Here is a 16,497-nt window from a genome sequence, read left to right as displayed (position 1 = left end):
ATCTACATATAAGATACTGGTTTTGTGTTGGGAATCTGTGTGCTCTCGGCTGGAGATCTAGATCTTTGCACAGAAATCATGTCATTTATTCTTCAACTAATTAAGAAAGTAATGATCATGTTTCATAGTCTGTAGTACCACAACTCTAATTTCTCGACTTAAGTTTCAAATAGCTTTTCTTTCATGTGTTGGTGTTCACAATTGAAAATGCCTTGTGAATCTTGCTCCCGGTGGTCTTATTCTCAGGGCAAAGCTGGTTGAAGCAGAACTCAGTTTTCTTGCAGCGAGCTATTCAGTCCCCTTTTCATTTCTTTCTCAGCCTACACCTTTTTTCTTAGTGTTTAATGATGACTTTTCTTATCTTACTAGAGTATTTCTTATGAGTAATTTGTGACAATGAATTTGTAATCATGGGTGGCAAAATCTTTCTACCCTTCCAAAAAAGTTGGCATGCACTGGCATAGGAGGCTTAGCTAGCACTTCACATTATAATTCACACAGAGTGCATGGCTCCCTGTACTACCAGTCTACCACACATTAGGTGCTACCATTTTCTTAAAACCACTTTTAAATGTTTCAAAAAATTCAAACAATTATGAGTGTTAGCAAGACACATGTCTACAATCTGTAAGAATTTCAAGTCAAAATTCAAAATGCACATCAAGAACAAAAAAGACAAATTCTAATGTGAAGTGTCATTTTGGTTTTTGTTAAGAAAATCTGTGAAAACACTTTTTTTAAAGAACAAATCACCTGATATTTGTAATTGTTAAGCTATAAGCTTATCCAAACATCTATCATCAGTAATGTATTAGCAAAAACTGGCATTTTCTGAAAGCACGAGAGAATCCTTTAATGTACATGGTGACAGCCCAAATTATTTTTTATAGATGCCCATATATATCCATATTCTTTTCTCCCCAGCACATGTAAGTTGAAAGATTGTTAGTCAAAAGCTAGCTAGTTTATTTTTTGGAAGTTAATGGCTAATTAATATAACCAGGGAACCGCAAATTTGCTAATAATTCAGAAGCTCAAATTCGCATTCCAAAGATTTTCTCAGCCGTTGTACAGACAAGGCAATGTCCAGAATCCATCAACGCGCCCAGTGCCAACATCCAACCAGCCTACATTGACGAAGCAGTTCAGATCCAACAACCATCACACACATGGACCAGGGAACGTCAGTGTCAACAAAACACTCTTGTCTTAAGAAATTAACTTTGAGAACGAGGTCTTGGTTAACATGGATCAGGGCTGCTCAATGCTGTTTTTCGCATTGCAGGCAGTCGGTACCAACGCCTGCACCAGCTCACCGACCCTCGGATGATCTTTCCGGCAGTAGATTTTGATCCTCTCGATGCAAGGGTGGCTGTCTGAGCCTGACAGCGGCGCTCTCCTTGTTGACGGCAAGGCTTTGCATATGCTGCATTCCTCCTGCAGAATATCAACATGAAGGTAGTATCAGTAAGAGTTCTAGCAGATCAACAGGTACTTGGACATACTTCTGAGCAAGTACCATTTTGAGCTTCAGAGTTAGCTCCTTCAGCTTGTCCGAGCGCTGGAGAATACTGTGCAGTGGGTAGAAGTCAGCAGTCATGACCCAATCGCCCAGGACCAAGCTTGTCAGATTGCTGAACATGGGGCATGTTGGCAAACCTCCCTCAAATGCGCGCTTCAAATTCATCCATCAGACACGAAACCAGCATGTTACAGAGTTGCAAAGAAAACTTAATACCAACATATACGAGGCATTCCTAGACTAATAGCAAAAATGGCATGTTTCATCATATGGGTAAGAAAAGAAAAGAACCCGTTCTTACCTCATGTAATGGCGCATGCAACTCCAACGTTGTGGCATGTGAAAGGCCATCAAGTAGATGATGCCCCACTACTACTGTGTCCCTATGATAAAAATGTTTGGATACTAGACTAATCGAAGCTGTTACCAGAGAAGACAGATCCCTAGTTACTATACCACCAATGTCTGTGTCAAGGATAGAGAGATTGGTAAGGTTCCTAGCACAAATCAGGAGACTGGGGGTGAGGTAGCACTGACTGATATGCAGAACCTTGAGTGACCTTGATGAGATCTCCTCATGGCCCCAGAAAGTGCACAACTTCAGCCCTAAATGTTCAAGCACAGGGCAGTCGTAGTTCAACGGCCTAAAAAACCCATGTCTCAACATGGCAGCTTGGAGCCTGATTGTTTTCAGGTGCTGAGAAGGAAATATTGCTGTCTTATCCAAACTGAGAGGTCCAGAAATATCAAGGACACGAACTTTGTGCATGATGGCATGACGAATCCACACGGAACATTTGGTACAATCAACGCAGCAGGGAGAGATTCGGGCTTCATCCAAGGAAGCGGTATAGTCGCGCAAGAGCAGCAAGCAATCAATGAAATTCTCCAACTTGCTATTATCCACGAAGTCTTTGCCGTCGATGCGGATGAACGGTGTAGAGCACCAAAGAAAGCGCCATCTTGGTGAGAGAAGGCTTGTGCGCACGACCTGGGGCATCGGCAGGAAGGACATCACATGGTGGAGCAGATCGTCGGACAGGCTGCTGAGCCTGTCAACACCATTCCTGTTGCGTCCCACACTCTTTGAGCCACAGGGAATGGATGTTGGTGCCGACATTTCGTCAAACAGGACGGCTGCATGAATCCACAAAGGGCAAGGGCAATGCTAAATAATCAAAATCACAGGTATACACATTGCAGAAACCCTAGATACACACGAGTAAATGAAACTGTTTCAATCATGAAGCAACGGTGTTGGCAATCACACAATGCATCCTTATGCAAACGCATACAGTTCAGGAAAGGGAAATACATATGCAGCCTTGAGAGAAAATTGTGGAAAGTTTAAGCTGCAATAAGCTCAGTATTGGGCTAAAGAATAACATAAATAGCCCAGTCAAGTCTCACAAACATTTCAGTTCAGGAAATATGTTCCAAATGTGCAGATTTGAAAGCAATGGCGTCAGTTATTCAGTTGTATATAAGCAGGAAGTAGCATTGCATGATTTGCATCAATGGCGGTATGACATGAACATGGATTGGCATCAATTCTACTGTATGGCAGTATAGGCAGAAGCTCTGTATGCAACAGTTTTATTCAGCTTCATCTTCCCAGATCTGCAGGAAGTTCAATTGTACCTTGCTTAACTTGCTACGGCACCCTGCGGGTTGGAGGCGAGCCGGCGAGGGGAGGGGACCGCGCGGCCAGCCGGCGCCGTGATGGGATCGGGCTAGCTGGCGTCGGCGTCTCCGCGACACCTGACAGGGGAGAGGGCGGCGAGCCGGCGAGCGGAAGGAGGGCGGCCGATCGGCGACGTCTGGCAGGGGAGCGGCGCTGGCTGCGGCGGCGCCTCGCTTCTCTCTCTGACGCAGGAGAGGAACTGTTTCCTTTTTCTTTCTTTCAGCGACACGAGAGGAAGTGACGGGAGCGGCCTTGCTGGGCTCAGGCCATGCTGCCGTTTTTGGGCCACAAATCTGTAAAATATGACACGAACATTTTTTTGAATTTGCTAACTCACACAATTCTGGGAACAACAATTTTTGAATTGATGAACTTTCTGAATTCGCGATTTTTTTTCAAAATTTATAATTTTTTCAAAACCCGTTATGATTTTTGAAATTCACGAATGCTTTTTAGTTCAAGAACTTTCTCAATTTTGTGAACAAGTTTTGAATACACGAACATATTTCAATTTCACAGACATTCTTTAAATCCGTGAACATTTTCAAATTCATAAAAATTGAATTCATAAACTTTCTCAATTTTTTTGAACAATTTTTGAACTCGCAAACATATTATCGAATTCGTGAACAATTTTTTGTAGTGACAAACATTTTTTCAATAAATATTTTGGATCCGTGACAATTTTTTGAATTTATCAACATTTTCTACACTTGTATTTTTTATTTCTTCAAAATTTTCTACACTTATGTTTTTGAATTCATGAATACTTTTGCGAATTAATAAATATTTTTAAATTCAAATAAAACCTACTAGCATTGAAAGACGGTATGCAGAAAAACCAAAATAAAATGTCGGCTTGCTGGGATACTTTTCCGAATTAATGAACATTTTTTTGTGAATCAATCTCTGTAAATTCTTAAGTTTGCACTTGGGTCGATAAACCAACCCAAGAGTTTGTTTCCTCTTGCCTTTGCTTTTGAACTATGCAACTCCGTTTGATAATCAATAGAATGCGCGAGAAGACTTTCCTAGGAAAAAATGTAGGCCTTACGCACCACACCAATCAACGAAAAATGGGCTGAGCAGGAAATATCTTAGATCAAACATGCCCTCATACAATTGCGCCCAATGCGCGTATACAAAATCCGCTGTTTGTGAATGTATGTATACCAATACAGTTCTGTTTACAACAACAATAGTGATAAGCTACTCCCAACGGGGAGGAACACAAAAAATGTACTGAGTTCAAAGGGAGATCTATAGAGGAATTATTTCAAGACGGCAAGTGTTCGAGGGGTGCAGGTGAACAAATGAATGTAAACGGCACGGTAGTCTGGCGATCACTCCGACAGGAAGATGGATTTGCACTGCTGCACAGTGTCATTGGGGCTGGTAACTGCACATGTAAACGGTCAGTCAGCACCAAATCCCGATAAATAAATCATGGGTGGGACTCGGCTAAAAAACTGGGCCAGACACCAGCTCTAGTCTCGCTAACAAAGCGGAGTAACAGAGTAATGTTTTGCAACTAAATTACAATGGGAGCTGTCTAATGTTTCTGAAGGGCTATTGATGCCCTATTATTTACTCGGTTACAGCCCGAGGTGCACTCTTCAGGGACGAATATGACTTGAAAAGGTGCTACTCCGGATGATTAGATATGATGGTGAAAAGGTAGTTTCTGACAGCCACTACAGCTCGATCATCAACAATTCAGAGTGGTTAGATATTAATGATACTGCCCTCATGGTTGAGCACAATGCCAAATATGGAATCAGTTGGCAACTAATAATATCATTTGCTACAAAGAGGTTCTCTCTGTCTCTCCTGTTTACTTATTAACCAACCCTTCGAGAAATCTCCTGTTAAGCTATGATATTTTTTACAATGCAAAATTGCTCGTTCAGGGATGTCCTCTATATAAATATAAATGCCTCCTAGATTTCATAACCATCAGAAGAATAGCTTTTAACATACAACGAGCATACCTGTATGACCAACTGTTCTGTCAGATTCAAATATCTCATGATCATTGCCACCCTATTAAATATAATCAGAGGAAAAACGAATGTCAGTTTCAGTTTGTAGTATACAGTACAGCTAAGTTTGTACTGTAGTAATTAAATGGGATGTCGTTAACAGTGGCTTGAAAAGTTTATCAAACAACATCTTGTGTGCACAAAGGTATTTCAAAAAAAGAAAAGGAGATTTCTTTACTTGGAAGCACTGCACAACTAAAGTATCTTACCTTGTAGGTTTTGTCCCCAAAGAAATGGATTTCTTTGAATTCTTCCAGATATCTCAAGCAGTAGGTTTTGTCCCAGCCTTGTGGGAATACCTGAATTCAGTGATGCAGTAGTAAATACCAAACTGAAGATTTCTAGCAGATTTTTATGAGTTCAGAACACTTACATCAAAACTGATCTGCCCTCCAATAGAAAAAGTCAGGTTCAGGTGTGCAAACTTTTCACGAAGCACTGACACCATTTTAGGCCGAACGTTATGTACCTAAACAAAACGAGTCGGTTCAGTTTCATGTTTTTCTAATAGCTATCCCCCCTTTCTGATTATTGACTAACTACTTGTTCTTATAAGACAATCTGTACCTTATCATACTTCTCAAAATCATCACGTTCTTCTTGACTACAGTTCCTCCCTATAGGCGACACATTGATCATTCCACTCCTGAACTCTATGAATGTACCCCTGTGGAAACATTTACTTTACCCGGTCAGTAAAGGGCAAGCGTCCGAGGGAATTCTCGAACAGGATTCCGCACTGACCTTTTAATTGGGATATCCAAATCCGCGATGTAATGAAGAGTGAAGTTAATGAATTCCTGCAAAGAACACATAAACATCACTACCAAGGCCTCAAAACTCATCTTCAACAGCAGTACAAGAAAAAAAAAACGTCACACAACACAGGCTCACCTTAAGCTGGTCATCTCCAAGATACGTTTTCAAGCTCTGCAGAGTGAAGAACACCAGGCAAAATTCAGTTGTACATCTGTGCTAAAACAGCGCGTATTATGCGGCGTGGGCACTTACTTGCGTCCCGATGAGCTTGCCGTCCTTGTGCGCGACCAGGCCGTTCTCGGAGAAGACGTAGTCATAGTCGGTGATGACTGCAGTGGGGAGAACAAATATCAAGCTCAGTCTTGCAGTTACAGTTACAGACAAGGTGAGTAAACAGTGCGGTTAGGGGGGACTCTGAATCCAAGCAGAGTGTCCTGCTGAATCCAAGCAGGGCGGGTACCTGATTTGCCGAGCTGCTCGGAGATCTTGACCAGATCGGATCCCCCCACCACGCCGACGGTCACATTCTGCTCCCAGGAAGAAAACCAGAGTGCCACAACCCAGACATACAGTGAGCAATCTCGCCTGAGAATTGTACGGAAAAGAAACTGAAACGAGAGAACGACAGACAGGGTCACATTCGGGCCTCACCTCGCGCAGGCGCTTCATGAACTCGAGCATCTCCGGCGTCACCTCCTTGCGGGGCGCGGTGAGGGTGCCGTCGACGTCGAAGAGCGCGAGCACACCGGCGTCCTTCCTCGCCGCCGCCATCTTCCTCCTGCTGCTGAGGCTGCTACGAGGAAGAAGAAGGGACGGGGCGCAGCTCCTCGCGGCGGCCGCGTGATATAGCGCCCCCGGGGTGGTCGCCGGGAGGAGGAGGTGGAGGATGCGTGCGGCGGAGAAAGAAGTCAGCTTTGCGGCGCGGATCCAGATGCGCCGGGGCTGCTCCTCTATCTCTTCTCGCTCCCCCCACGAGGCCACGAGGCGGCGACGGCGACGACGGGGATGACGTCGGCCCACGCGGGTCGGCGCGGGCCGACGACCGGGCGCCACGTCAGCCGCCTCGACGTGCTTCCGGCCACGTGGCGGTCGCGGAGTGGCGCACTGCGCGCAGAGTTCGTATCCACACCCCCCACGTAGGAGACACGCTGGGGCTAAAATCGCTATGGACTTTTTTTACCGCACACATTATATTAATTGAATTATTAATTAATACTCTCTCAGTAAAGAAATACTGAACTAAACGCTCTTATATTACTTTACAGAGGGATACTAAAAAACAGAATACAACTGCATATAAAACTAGCAGAAAGACGAAAACATGACAAATGTTCACGAAACATTGCAGAGCGAACCGCACATAAAAAACATTACAAATAGGTCCTTTGAGCATCCTCGCGGTCAAACACAATGTGGTAGCCCGCATGTGAAAAAATGTGTTAGCCAACTCCAACCGGGCAGATCGTTTCCAACCAGTTTCGTTCGATGCATAACGAACATAGTTCACATGAAAGCCTCTCACGCGCCCAAGAGACACCGATTGATTATCGGCAGGAACAAAAGTGCTCGCGACGGTTGTTCTTCCCGAAGCATGCTGAACCACAGCACCGATTACTTAGCCAGTGCAAGCTCCTCCCCCGTCAGCCTGTTGTCCTCCATGGGCCCAGGCCCCTCCATCTCCCCCTCCACGAACTCGGCCATCTCCCGTCGACGATGTAGCAAAACATCGCCGGCTACAATGAGCAAAGCCCTCTGGAGCGAGACATGCAAATGAAAGGGGGAGGATGTGCAATGAACGTCGCGTCTGAATTGCCCGTAAAACAACAAACTTATAGGAAAATGTAACCGCCTCAAAGAAAACATCAAAGCGCCAAGACACACCAGGGCCACGGCAAATCGACATAATGCCCCAGCCAAACTACCGGGTAGCCGAAAGGGCCAGGCAAACACCTCCCATAGGCCCCTTCAAAAAAACACCTCCCATAGGCAGCACAACGGCTAAATGGCCATCCGCACAGCTGGGTAGCCAGAAGACCCAGACAAGCGCCCCCAGCCCGCACAGACGGCTGGACATCCCTCTGCATAGCCGGCTGGGTGCATCAGGCGAGTGCGCATGTCTAGCTCGCGGAGAACAATGCTTGCACGGACGAACCAACACCCATAGAGCCAGGCGCACGCACTATGCCCCGCTTGCCCGACCAAAGCTACCCAGCATGGACCGCCGAGCCGGGTTGCCCAGGTACGCATCTTGGATGCCTAGCCCCATGTACGAGCCGTCTAAGACGGACACAACATACGGCCAGTGGAGCGATCGCAACGCATGAACCGCTTGTCGTGACCGGACGAGCCCGGTGTGGGGCGTACACACCGACAGGCGGGCTCGGCCAGGCTCTGGCATGTAGGCTTGTGCACGCCCAATGCCACCCAGCAAGGTCGCTCGATCTTCAAGTTCTACACGCCGATGTTGTAGATAAATCAAAAGAAGGTCAACATGGATACATGGCCAAGGTCATAGAAGGTTACAATTTCATCCAAGAGTTTTCGGCCGATAAAATTGATCTAGTCTTCAATGAGGTGATCCATGTGAATATCTTCTCTGTCAGCGCAGTCTCCCCAGAGTTAATAAGGCTTTGGGTACTTCAAGGAGCTTCAGATCGCCTACTCCAGCATCGTAAAGTGTCCTTACTCGATCTTTTTACATGCACTGCCACAACCTGGAAACCGGAAATAGTAGGAGCTCATCTTGGACTACTGTTCCCGTGCATGCTTGTGAATCATCCATGTAAGGACACCTTACTAGTGCCATATTGTGACAAGTAAGTCGTTAACATTCACTCATTTATTTTGAAACATATAAATGACCTTCTGGTTTCACCTCATCAATGCCAATTTCTTCTTTTTTTGCGCAGCGACCGATATTGGATCGTAATCACGCTACTGCCGACGCAGGGCTTGGCTTATTTTTTCGATTCGACGAGACACCCTAAAAAGCAATGGACCAGATTGAAGAAGGTTCTAAATGATGCTCTAGCCAAGTGTAAGAACTACAACGAGACGATAACAAAGCATTCCGAAATTAAGTTCTTCACTAGCGCTTGTTGCTATAGAAAACCAAATGTCAAATCCTCTCATAGGTCTTGCTATTGTGCCATGGCCATCATATACGACTTATTGAAGAAAAGCAAATATTTGCAAAAACATAGCCAGATCGTCAAGTGGTCCGAAGAGATGGAGAGGGACATAGACATAGGGGAATTATTAACAGAGTATGAGCGCATCCAAAAGGTGTTGGCCAAAATCATTAACAAAGAGGTTCTAAATGAGGACGGAGAGCATAATTGGTTCGCTGCCAAAAGTTGGCATGACAATATTTGGCAAATGTCAAATGTTGGCTACCAACTTTTCTTGTCAATCTCACAAAAAGTTGCCAAATTTTGGTGACTTTTGATTTTGCCAAATGTTGGCTTGCCAAATAATGGCAATGCAGAATGTTGGCATCAAACCAATTATGCTCGGAAAGTTCCACTACGAGCCAGAGCGAGATGAGAAATGACTTCACCGAGTCGAAGACATATTGCGGTCATCGATTGCGAGCGAATAGTCAAGTTGATACATACACCTCTTCAAAACAGCGTGATTCATTGTTCATTATATGAGTTGAGACATGCATGTTTTTATTTGTTGCCCTGCACTTCTTATACTATATGTTTGCTCCATTAATGCTCTTAATTATTGTATCACCATTGTAATATGATTGTTTGAATGCTAAGACAATATTCTATATATGTAATGCAATGGGATGATCAAGTGCAAATTATTGCAACAATGCCATTAAAATGCTGCCACGACAGCAGAATAACGCTGTCGCGACAACAATTCTTCTATATGCCTAGATCACTACCAGTAGCGAGTGGCAAAGGTGCATGCCAATGCTGCTACGCACGGCAGTGGCGAGCAGAGACCAATGCATCACTCGGTAGCTACAATAGTCGTGGCGGGCGGTACAACCCACCCGCCACTACAGTAGTGCAACCAGTGGCAGGCCCTCGCCCGCCATTGATGCCATCTTAGCAGTGGCGGGAGGTCCGTAGCGGGCACCCCTGAGAGCCTTGCCTGCCACTGCTAGGCATTCCTGCAGTAGTGACTTGGTGTTGGCACCGTCTGTCTGCACCGAGGGAGTGGAAATGAATACATCTGCTTCTACTCAAGGCGATGACTAAAGACGTAGAAATGGGTGAAAAATCATATTTTATTAGGCTTATCTAAGAAACGAAAATGAATTTCAACATCTAGGTGGCAATACTCGACCGCCAATATGGAGTTTATCGGTTTGAGTCATGGAAAGAAAAACAAGAGAAGAAAAGAAGAAAATGGAAGAAAGAAAAGAAAATAAATAAATAAAAGGAAAGAAAAGCAAAGTAAAGAAAGAAAGAAAGAAACTCAGAAAGAAAGAAAAGAGGAGACTAAAGATAGGAAAAGAAAGAAAAAGGAAAGAAAAGCAAAGCAAAGAAAGAAGGAAAAGAAAGAGAAAAAAAGAAATAAAAGGAAAAAAAGAAAAGAAATAAAAGGAATTTTCCCATAGCGTTTCTACTTGGCCACTAAGCAAACATTTGGGCCCGCGACTTGGCCCAAACTCCAGCCACACCCATTTCATCCTCAAATTTTGAACCCGCGGCATATAACCCTAGCTCCCCTTTATACCTTGCCTCCTCCCCCTCCCCCGCCGCCCCGACCTTACCTTCCATCACCGCCTCCAATTCTCAACCCTGCCAACCATCGGCCCCTCCTTCCCCCGGCGCACCTCCTCTCCCCTTATCCTCCTATCTTCGGCCCATCCGAGCTTCCTCGCCAAAGCCTTCCAAGATCCTCCCACCTCCCTCGACACGTCCTCCCCGTCGCCGAGCTCCACCGCCGTTTGAGATCCACCTTCCACCCTGGTTCCACCCGCCACTCTCACCGCCGTCACTGCCCCAAGGTAAGCCGCCATTTTTATTTCAATTTTTTAATGCCTTTTGTGATTTGTGATGGTGATGAATGGTTGTGTGGTAGTGACGTACATCATATATGTGAAGTGGTTGCATTTTTTTTTTGCTTGGTTGCAAATTTTCATGTTCGTATGAAATGTGAATTCATAAATGAGAAGAGAGATGAGGGAAAAGAGAAGAGATAAAAGGGAGGAGAGAAGAGAGAAAAGGGAAGAGGAAATAGGGAGGAGAGAATAAATATAAGAAGAGAGATTGAGATTTGCTATGCAAATTTTGTATATGTCAAAACTGCATATGCCATTGCTAATTTTGCTATGTCAAGAAACATTGTATGACATTGCAATTGTTTCCTATTGATATTTTTTATATGTAAAGAGACATGGTATGACATTACAAAATTGTCTTGTAAATAAAATTTTAGTGTACAATTTTGATATGTAAGTGTTTATGTGTGTATGTGTGAGTTATGAAAAATGAGTTGTTTGGCTAAAAACCACCGTGTGTGTGTGTGTGTGTGTGTGTGTGTGGTTCAAAACAGTTTCTGTTTAAGTGTGATCTTTTTCTTGTATGACATGTCAAATTTTGTTGCAATGTAAAACCTTTGTGGTGGTGAATCTTTAGGGATTGATCGTTCTTGTAGGCCTTTCAACAGGAGAGACACCGGTCTTTGTCCCCGGCCATGCTTCAAGGGTAATATCTCTATTCATGTGTATGTTCATTTATTTTTTACATCACCTAGTCAAGTAACATAGATGTATCCCATTTCTTGGGAGTTATATCATAAATATGCAAGTCTTCGCATATTTATTAAAATACCCTTTCAAATTGTTTATGATTTTTGGATAACGAGGATGTATAGATTGTGCTTGTTTCCATGATCTCCTCCATTCCAAGACAAAGTTTCAATAGCATCCCCCTGTTGTTATCAGAATACTCATTCTCTTGTCTTGTTGTCAAGATGTGTACACTACTACAATGCTGCTAAATCAGCCAAATGGTTATTCAGTGCGTCCGGTTCAGTGATCACAACCCGCATCACTAGCCAGCCAAAAACTGGTCTGTGTTGACTCACAACTGATGGCTGGAGCATTAGTAATGTAATTTAGAGGACATCATCACTAACCAGTACTTCACAATTGACCGGTCAGTGATATCTTTAGAAAAATACCCCAAAAATAGCAGAATCTCAATTCAAATACGAATAGTTGAGCCACATATACACATGCTTGTAATCAAACATAGAACTAGGAAGACTATATGAAGCACAACAAGAACATCACTAACATACAAATCAAACTCGAACATTATGAAGCGTGTCAAACAAAAATATCACTAAGTCGTAAACTAACTCGCAATGTGCTCTACATCACCGTCGATGCATGTGACCATCAGTTACCCATGCCTTCACACGATCTAAAAGGTTCATACAACCATGTAAACCTCTAATCATCAACTTCAAAATTGAAATGATGAACTATAGAGAATAGAATGTTATTCAATAGAAAGTTAAATAACCAAGTTACAATGAATGAATTGTGTGCACATGTTGACATTGTGTAAAACCAAATGAACATACAAGTGATATGGCTGTTACAATTTATAAGTTTGATAGAACATACTCCCTCCGTCCGAAAAAACTAAAAAACTTGTCCCTCAAATGGATGTATCTAGCACCAAGTTAGTGCTAGATACATCCATTTGAGGAACAAGCTCGGGACAAGTTTTTTCGGACGGAGGGAGTACAAGTGACAAGGGTCAAAAGATTGTCATATTGCATCGTCTCTAGAGGTCGCATACGTACATTGAATTAAGATGAAAAAAACAAAGTTGTTCAATTTGGTGAGGAGAACAACTTTCTTGTTGGGCAATTTTTCTTTTAAATCCATCTTGAGGGCCAAATAAGCGACGCCATACACCAGACTAATGTTTTGTGCCTCAACAATGTTGTATTCTAACTTTGGAGGTATGCGATTGTATGGAATCAGGCGATTGTATTCTAACTTCGGAGGTTGCATATCACCTCGGATGGAGATGGCCTATAAACTAATGTTTTGTGCCTCAACAATGTTGACAACTTTCATGTATTGATCAACCCTTCATAAATGGACCTTAGGTTTCACCAATGATATATTGTGTGTGTGTGTGCGTGTGAGAGAGAGAGAGAGAGATAGAGAGAGAGAGAGGGATACTAACTGAGATATGCCCATGGTGATGTCCGACAGAGAAAAGCGAGGAGAGAGGTTGATGGCTGCCGAGAAACCCATCATCAAGGCACATCACCTTGGCAATGGCAACATCGAGGTGCGTCTCTTTTCTCCCATGTTGTTTTGTTCAGGTCTACTTTGTTTCCAGGTTAGTATGATCAACATATACCGAATGACCTCTTCGTTCTTGCACGCTTTGTAGTACTGCACATCTCCTATTACGAGCATGATGTCCATGATGAAGAACAAGGTCACGCAATACCGCAGGTTCAAGAAGCGCGTGATCAGGGGGAGGTCAACGTGTGGTGATGTGAAGACACTACAGGTGAGCGATGAATTATGTGTGATACAGACTTACATAGATGTTGTTGATGGTGTTGAGATCTGAGGTGTGAACCACGGTTGTGTTATATGTTCAGGGCAACTATAGCTGGATCCCGGAGGGTTGGGCAATGGAGATAAGGGCTGAAGGGGAGGGGGTGAACAAAAAAATATTCAAGGTATGTAAAACAAAAAAAAATGCACTTGTTTAATAAGTTTCCAGCAGGTGGTGAATAGCTTGATTATGTGGCTAGCCTTGGCAAACTATATTGTTTGGACACTTTTTGCAACAGAAAATGTCTGACATTTCATATTTCATTGTGTAGAGCCTTATTTATACATTCATCCAAGATGTACTCCCTCCGTTCCATAATACATGCCTTCCGTTTGTCAAAATATAGATGTATCTAGACATGTTTTAGTATATAGGTACATTCATTTTTGGACAAATGGAAGCCAAGTATTTTGGAACGGAGTAGTATTGATTACAACCACGGCAACGACATTGCACAAATACACCTCTTTTCTTTTTCTAAAAAATGATTTGGAATAGATGGATCATTGTATTTAGTTATATATGTGTGTGAGAAATTAAATGGCTAGATAATATAACATATATTTTTATCTTGGAATGCACCATTAGTCAGATGAGAACCAAGCAAAGATACTTGTTCATCTAAGCAACTCACTAAACTTGAACATACCCTCATGCAGTTCTTCGTCCATAAGTCCTCCGAGGTGCGATTTACAAACAAAGATGATGTAGAGGTCTTTGAAAAAATAGTACGAGTGCCAAAGATGCCACTGCCATCCAAAGAAGATGGGTCTAAACAAGATGTGTCTAAAAAAGACGTGCTGCTCTTTGAAGAACCAATAAAAAAGAGGAAGACCCCCAGAGCCTGCAAAGACGCAGTAGAGTGCGACACGAGCTCTCAGGATAACGTATGTACATCTCTACATAGCACCACATACATACATACTTCTAGTGTGATCTTAATGCTATAAATTCTCAAGACTGCTAACATTCAGTCTTATGTATTATAGATGATTGCACAGCTTGACTTCTATACTGAGCGTTTGTCCGCTGGATGGGTGAAGGAAACCTACTTCAGACCAGACGACAAAAAAAAGAAAGACACGGTATATCTAAACATGTCATATTGGCCTATTTTTTTGTTAAATATGCATGCAAATTGCAAACACACGCTGTGCTTATCCATTTTTTTCATTGGTTTCAGTTTTCTATTCTTTAATCCTTTTGGTCTTCTGCAGTATTTTACCGACCCTTCTAGTTCTGAGTATCTCGTGTTCCGTACGAAGAAGGATGCAACGAAATACTTCTGGACTGGAGAACGTCCTAAAGATTCCTGGAAACCGACACAGAGTGTCACCAAGAAGTACAAAGACTTGCTTGGTAATTGTTGCTCCTGTTTTTTCACAACTCGTTGAGATGTACTCCCTCCGTAAAGAAATATAAGAGCGTCTAGATCACTTACAGAGGGAATACTGTTCTCGCCAAAGTTTCATATAATGAGAGGAGATATCTAGTGGGTTCTCTTATCTTTTTTACGGTGCTTCCATGCAAACCTACATTTCTGAATTTTCTGACAAAGTTGAGACAAGATGTGTCTAAAGTTCCCACATAATTTAATTTCAAAACTTGATACATATATAAATAAACAAAAAAAATGATATGAATAGTTACAAGCATCAAATATTCACAACAAATAACTGTGTACTTTTATCTTTCTTTCTGTTCTTGAGTTGTGAATCAAATTTGGTCTTCAAATTATGTATCATGGCTGTTGCACCATGTCTCAAGGTTGTCTTTTTTACATACAAAAAATTTCTTTTAGATTGTGCGTTTGTTCTTAGTAGATAGTGGAGAAATACCGTCAAGGAGGAAGCATCAGGAAAAAATGATGATTTTTTGGGAGCACGTATAGGACGTGCACTCAGGCACTAATAAGCTCATAGCTCATCCTTCTTTTTACAAAATTGCTTCCATTTCATTATTCTTTCCCCTCTTTTTTGGCGGGGGATTTCATTATTCTTTCCATCCTACCTATTAATTTGACTCTTTTTTTTACAGTTATAGTTGCAGATGAAAAAGACTTAGACGGTCAACATGAGCCCAAGCAAAAGAAGCCTAAGACTACAAGCACTGAAGCCGACGAGGCAATGACCTGCTCACAGGCTGGGCTGCTAGGAATCAATCAAGGCCAAGAGAAAAATTGAAGAAAATCAGTGAACAAAACTAGAGTGATCAATGGCAGCATTTTTCCCGCTTAAACAAAAAGAAAAAGGAACACTGTCGTTGCGAAGCTATTTCCACCTTGTGTTGTGAACTTAATTATATGGTGGGTTTGTCGTGAAACTTGCAATCAAAGGTGACAGTCGTAGGAGGTTTTCGTCCCATTGTCCGACTCCGAGTATGGGATTGGACCTCCTCGGTGTGTTGAACCTTGTTTGCTTTTTTTCTATTTTTGCTTTTGTGTTTTACCTCCTGAGAACTTAGCCTTGCCGTGGAACAGAATGATTTTGTGAATTGTTTAATTGGTGCCGAAATATATTTGGATTTTCTCTGATTTTACTCGTTTCCTGAACTGTAATCGTCTATACGGCATTACATGGCTCTGGTTCTGGCAGACAGGTAGGTTTTAACAATGAAACATCATAAGCATTTAGGCATTAAGGAGCTCAAGCTGTCGATCAAAAGGAATTGTGTGTGTATTTATCTTTATCTTTACCTAATAATAAAGGACGGAAACTTTCATAGTTCTCCATACGTCACTCTTTTATATTCGTTAATTTTACGTTAATCATAAAGATTGACGACCAAGATTTAAAAGTAGATCTATGTAATAGATTGAGAAAAAACTCCACATCTCCTCTTGCAATACGAGAAGAAAACCGAAAACAAAAGCGTGCGTGCACACATGCACAGATACGTTTCATGTACGGTTTGGTTCACGTCTCA

At 42.6% G+C, this 16,497-nt stretch overlaps 3 protein-coding genes across 4 annotated transcripts; 1 reads left to right on the top strand and 2 right to left on the bottom strand.

Moving 5' to 3' along the window:
• Nucleotides 1-1,109: 1,109 nt before the first annotated feature.
• LOC125540428 (F-box/FBD/LRR-repeat protein At5g22660-like) lies at nt 1,110-3,288 on the bottom strand. The gene is made up of 4 exons (XM_048704045.2): nt 3,164-3,288; nt 1,824-2,659; nt 1,520-1,675; nt 1,110-1,437 (listed from the first exon to the last, which is right to left on the bottom strand). The coding sequence occupies exons 2-4, from the start codon at nt 2,640-2,642 to the stop codon at nt 1,252-1,254; spliced, it is 1,161 nt and encodes a 386-aa protein (XP_048560002.2). The 5' UTR covers nt 2,643-2,659; nt 3,164-3,288; the 3' UTR covers nt 1,110-1,251.
• Nucleotides 3,289-4,288: 1,000 nt separating this feature from the next.
• PMM (phosphomannomutase) lies at nt 4,289-7,100 on the bottom strand. Its single transcript, XM_048704046.2, has 10 exons — nt 6,659-7,100; nt 6,468-6,534; nt 6,260-6,336; nt 6,143-6,178; nt 5,993-6,048; nt 5,816-5,915; nt 5,622-5,717; nt 5,458-5,547; nt 5,198-5,249; nt 4,289-4,605 (listed from the first exon to the last, which is right to left on the bottom strand). Exons 1-10 carry the CDS (start codon nt 6,776-6,778, stop codon nt 4,550-4,552), a joined length of 750 nt encoding a protein of 249 aa, XP_048560003.2. The 5' UTR covers nt 6,779-7,100; the 3' UTR covers nt 4,289-4,549.
• Nucleotides 7,101-10,683: 3,583 nt separating this feature from the next.
• On the top strand, nt 10,684-16,110 carry LOC147987744 (uncharacterized). Of its 2 annotated transcripts, none has more exons than XM_087540424.1 (9): nt 10,684-10,982; nt 11,633-11,682; nt 13,215-13,293; nt 13,399-13,521; nt 13,616-13,696; nt 14,232-14,459; nt 14,562-14,657; nt 14,790-14,931; nt 15,610-16,110. In XM_087540424.1, the coding sequence occupies exons 2-9, from the start codon at nt 11,672-11,674 to the stop codon at nt 15,753-15,755; spliced, it is 906 nt and encodes a 301-aa protein (XP_087396550.1). In that variant the 5' UTR covers nt 10,684-10,982; nt 11,633-11,671; the 3' UTR covers nt 15,756-16,110. The 2 variants fall into 2 exon arrangements, with proteins under 2 accessions (XP_087396550.1, XP_087396549.1); XM_087540423.1 differs by having other exon boundaries at nt 11,614-11,682.
• The last annotated feature ends 387 nt before the right edge of the window (nt 16,111-16,497 follow it).

The sequence above is a fragment of the Triticum urartu genome, chromosome 2A (assembly GCF_056163025.1).
Source record: "Triticum urartu cultivar PI428250 chromosome 2A, HENAU_Tu73, whole genome shotgun sequence".
Lineage (NCBI taxonomy): Eukaryota > Viridiplantae > Streptophyta > Magnoliopsida > Poales > Poaceae > Triticum > Triticum urartu.
The sequence above is the reverse complement of the archived record's forward strand: the minus strand, read 5'-3'. Positions and strand labels throughout refer to the sequence as shown.

Bases quoted from the DNA above. Each gene is read 5' to 3' on its own strand.
- LOC147987744 (XM_087540424.1), top strand. The intron at 13,522-13,615 runs GTGAGCGATGAA...TTATATGTTCAG, and splicing joins GTGATGTGAAGACACTACAG to GGCAACTATAGCTGGATCCC. The intron at 14,460-14,561 runs GTATGTACATCT...TATGTATTATAG, and splicing joins ACACGAGCTCTCAGGATAAC to ATGATTGCACAGCTTGACTT.
- PMM (XM_048704046.2), bottom strand. From the start codon at position 6,778: ATGGCGGCGGCGAGGAAGGACGCCGGTGTGCTCGCGCTCTTCGACGTC. The intron at 6,179-6,259 runs GTAAGTGCCCAC...TTCACTCTGCAG, and splicing joins GCAAGCTCATCGGGACGCAA to AGCTTGAAAACGTATCTTGG. The intron at 6,049-6,142 runs GTGAGCCTGTGT...TGTTCTTTGCAG, and splicing joins TTGGAGATGACCAGCTTAAG to GAATTCATTAACTTCACTCT.
- LOC125540428 (XM_048704045.2), bottom strand. From the start codon at position 2,642: ATGTCGGCACCAACATCCATTCCCTGTGGCTCAAAGAGTGTGGGACGC. The intron at 1,676-1,823 runs GTAAGAACGGGT...ATGAATTTGAAG, and splicing joins TGCATGCGCCATTACATGAG to CGCGCATTTGAGGGAGGTTT. The intron at 1,438-1,519 runs GTACTTGCTCAG...GATATTCTGCAG, and splicing joins TAACTCTGAAGCTCAAAATG to GAGGAATGCAGCATATGCAA.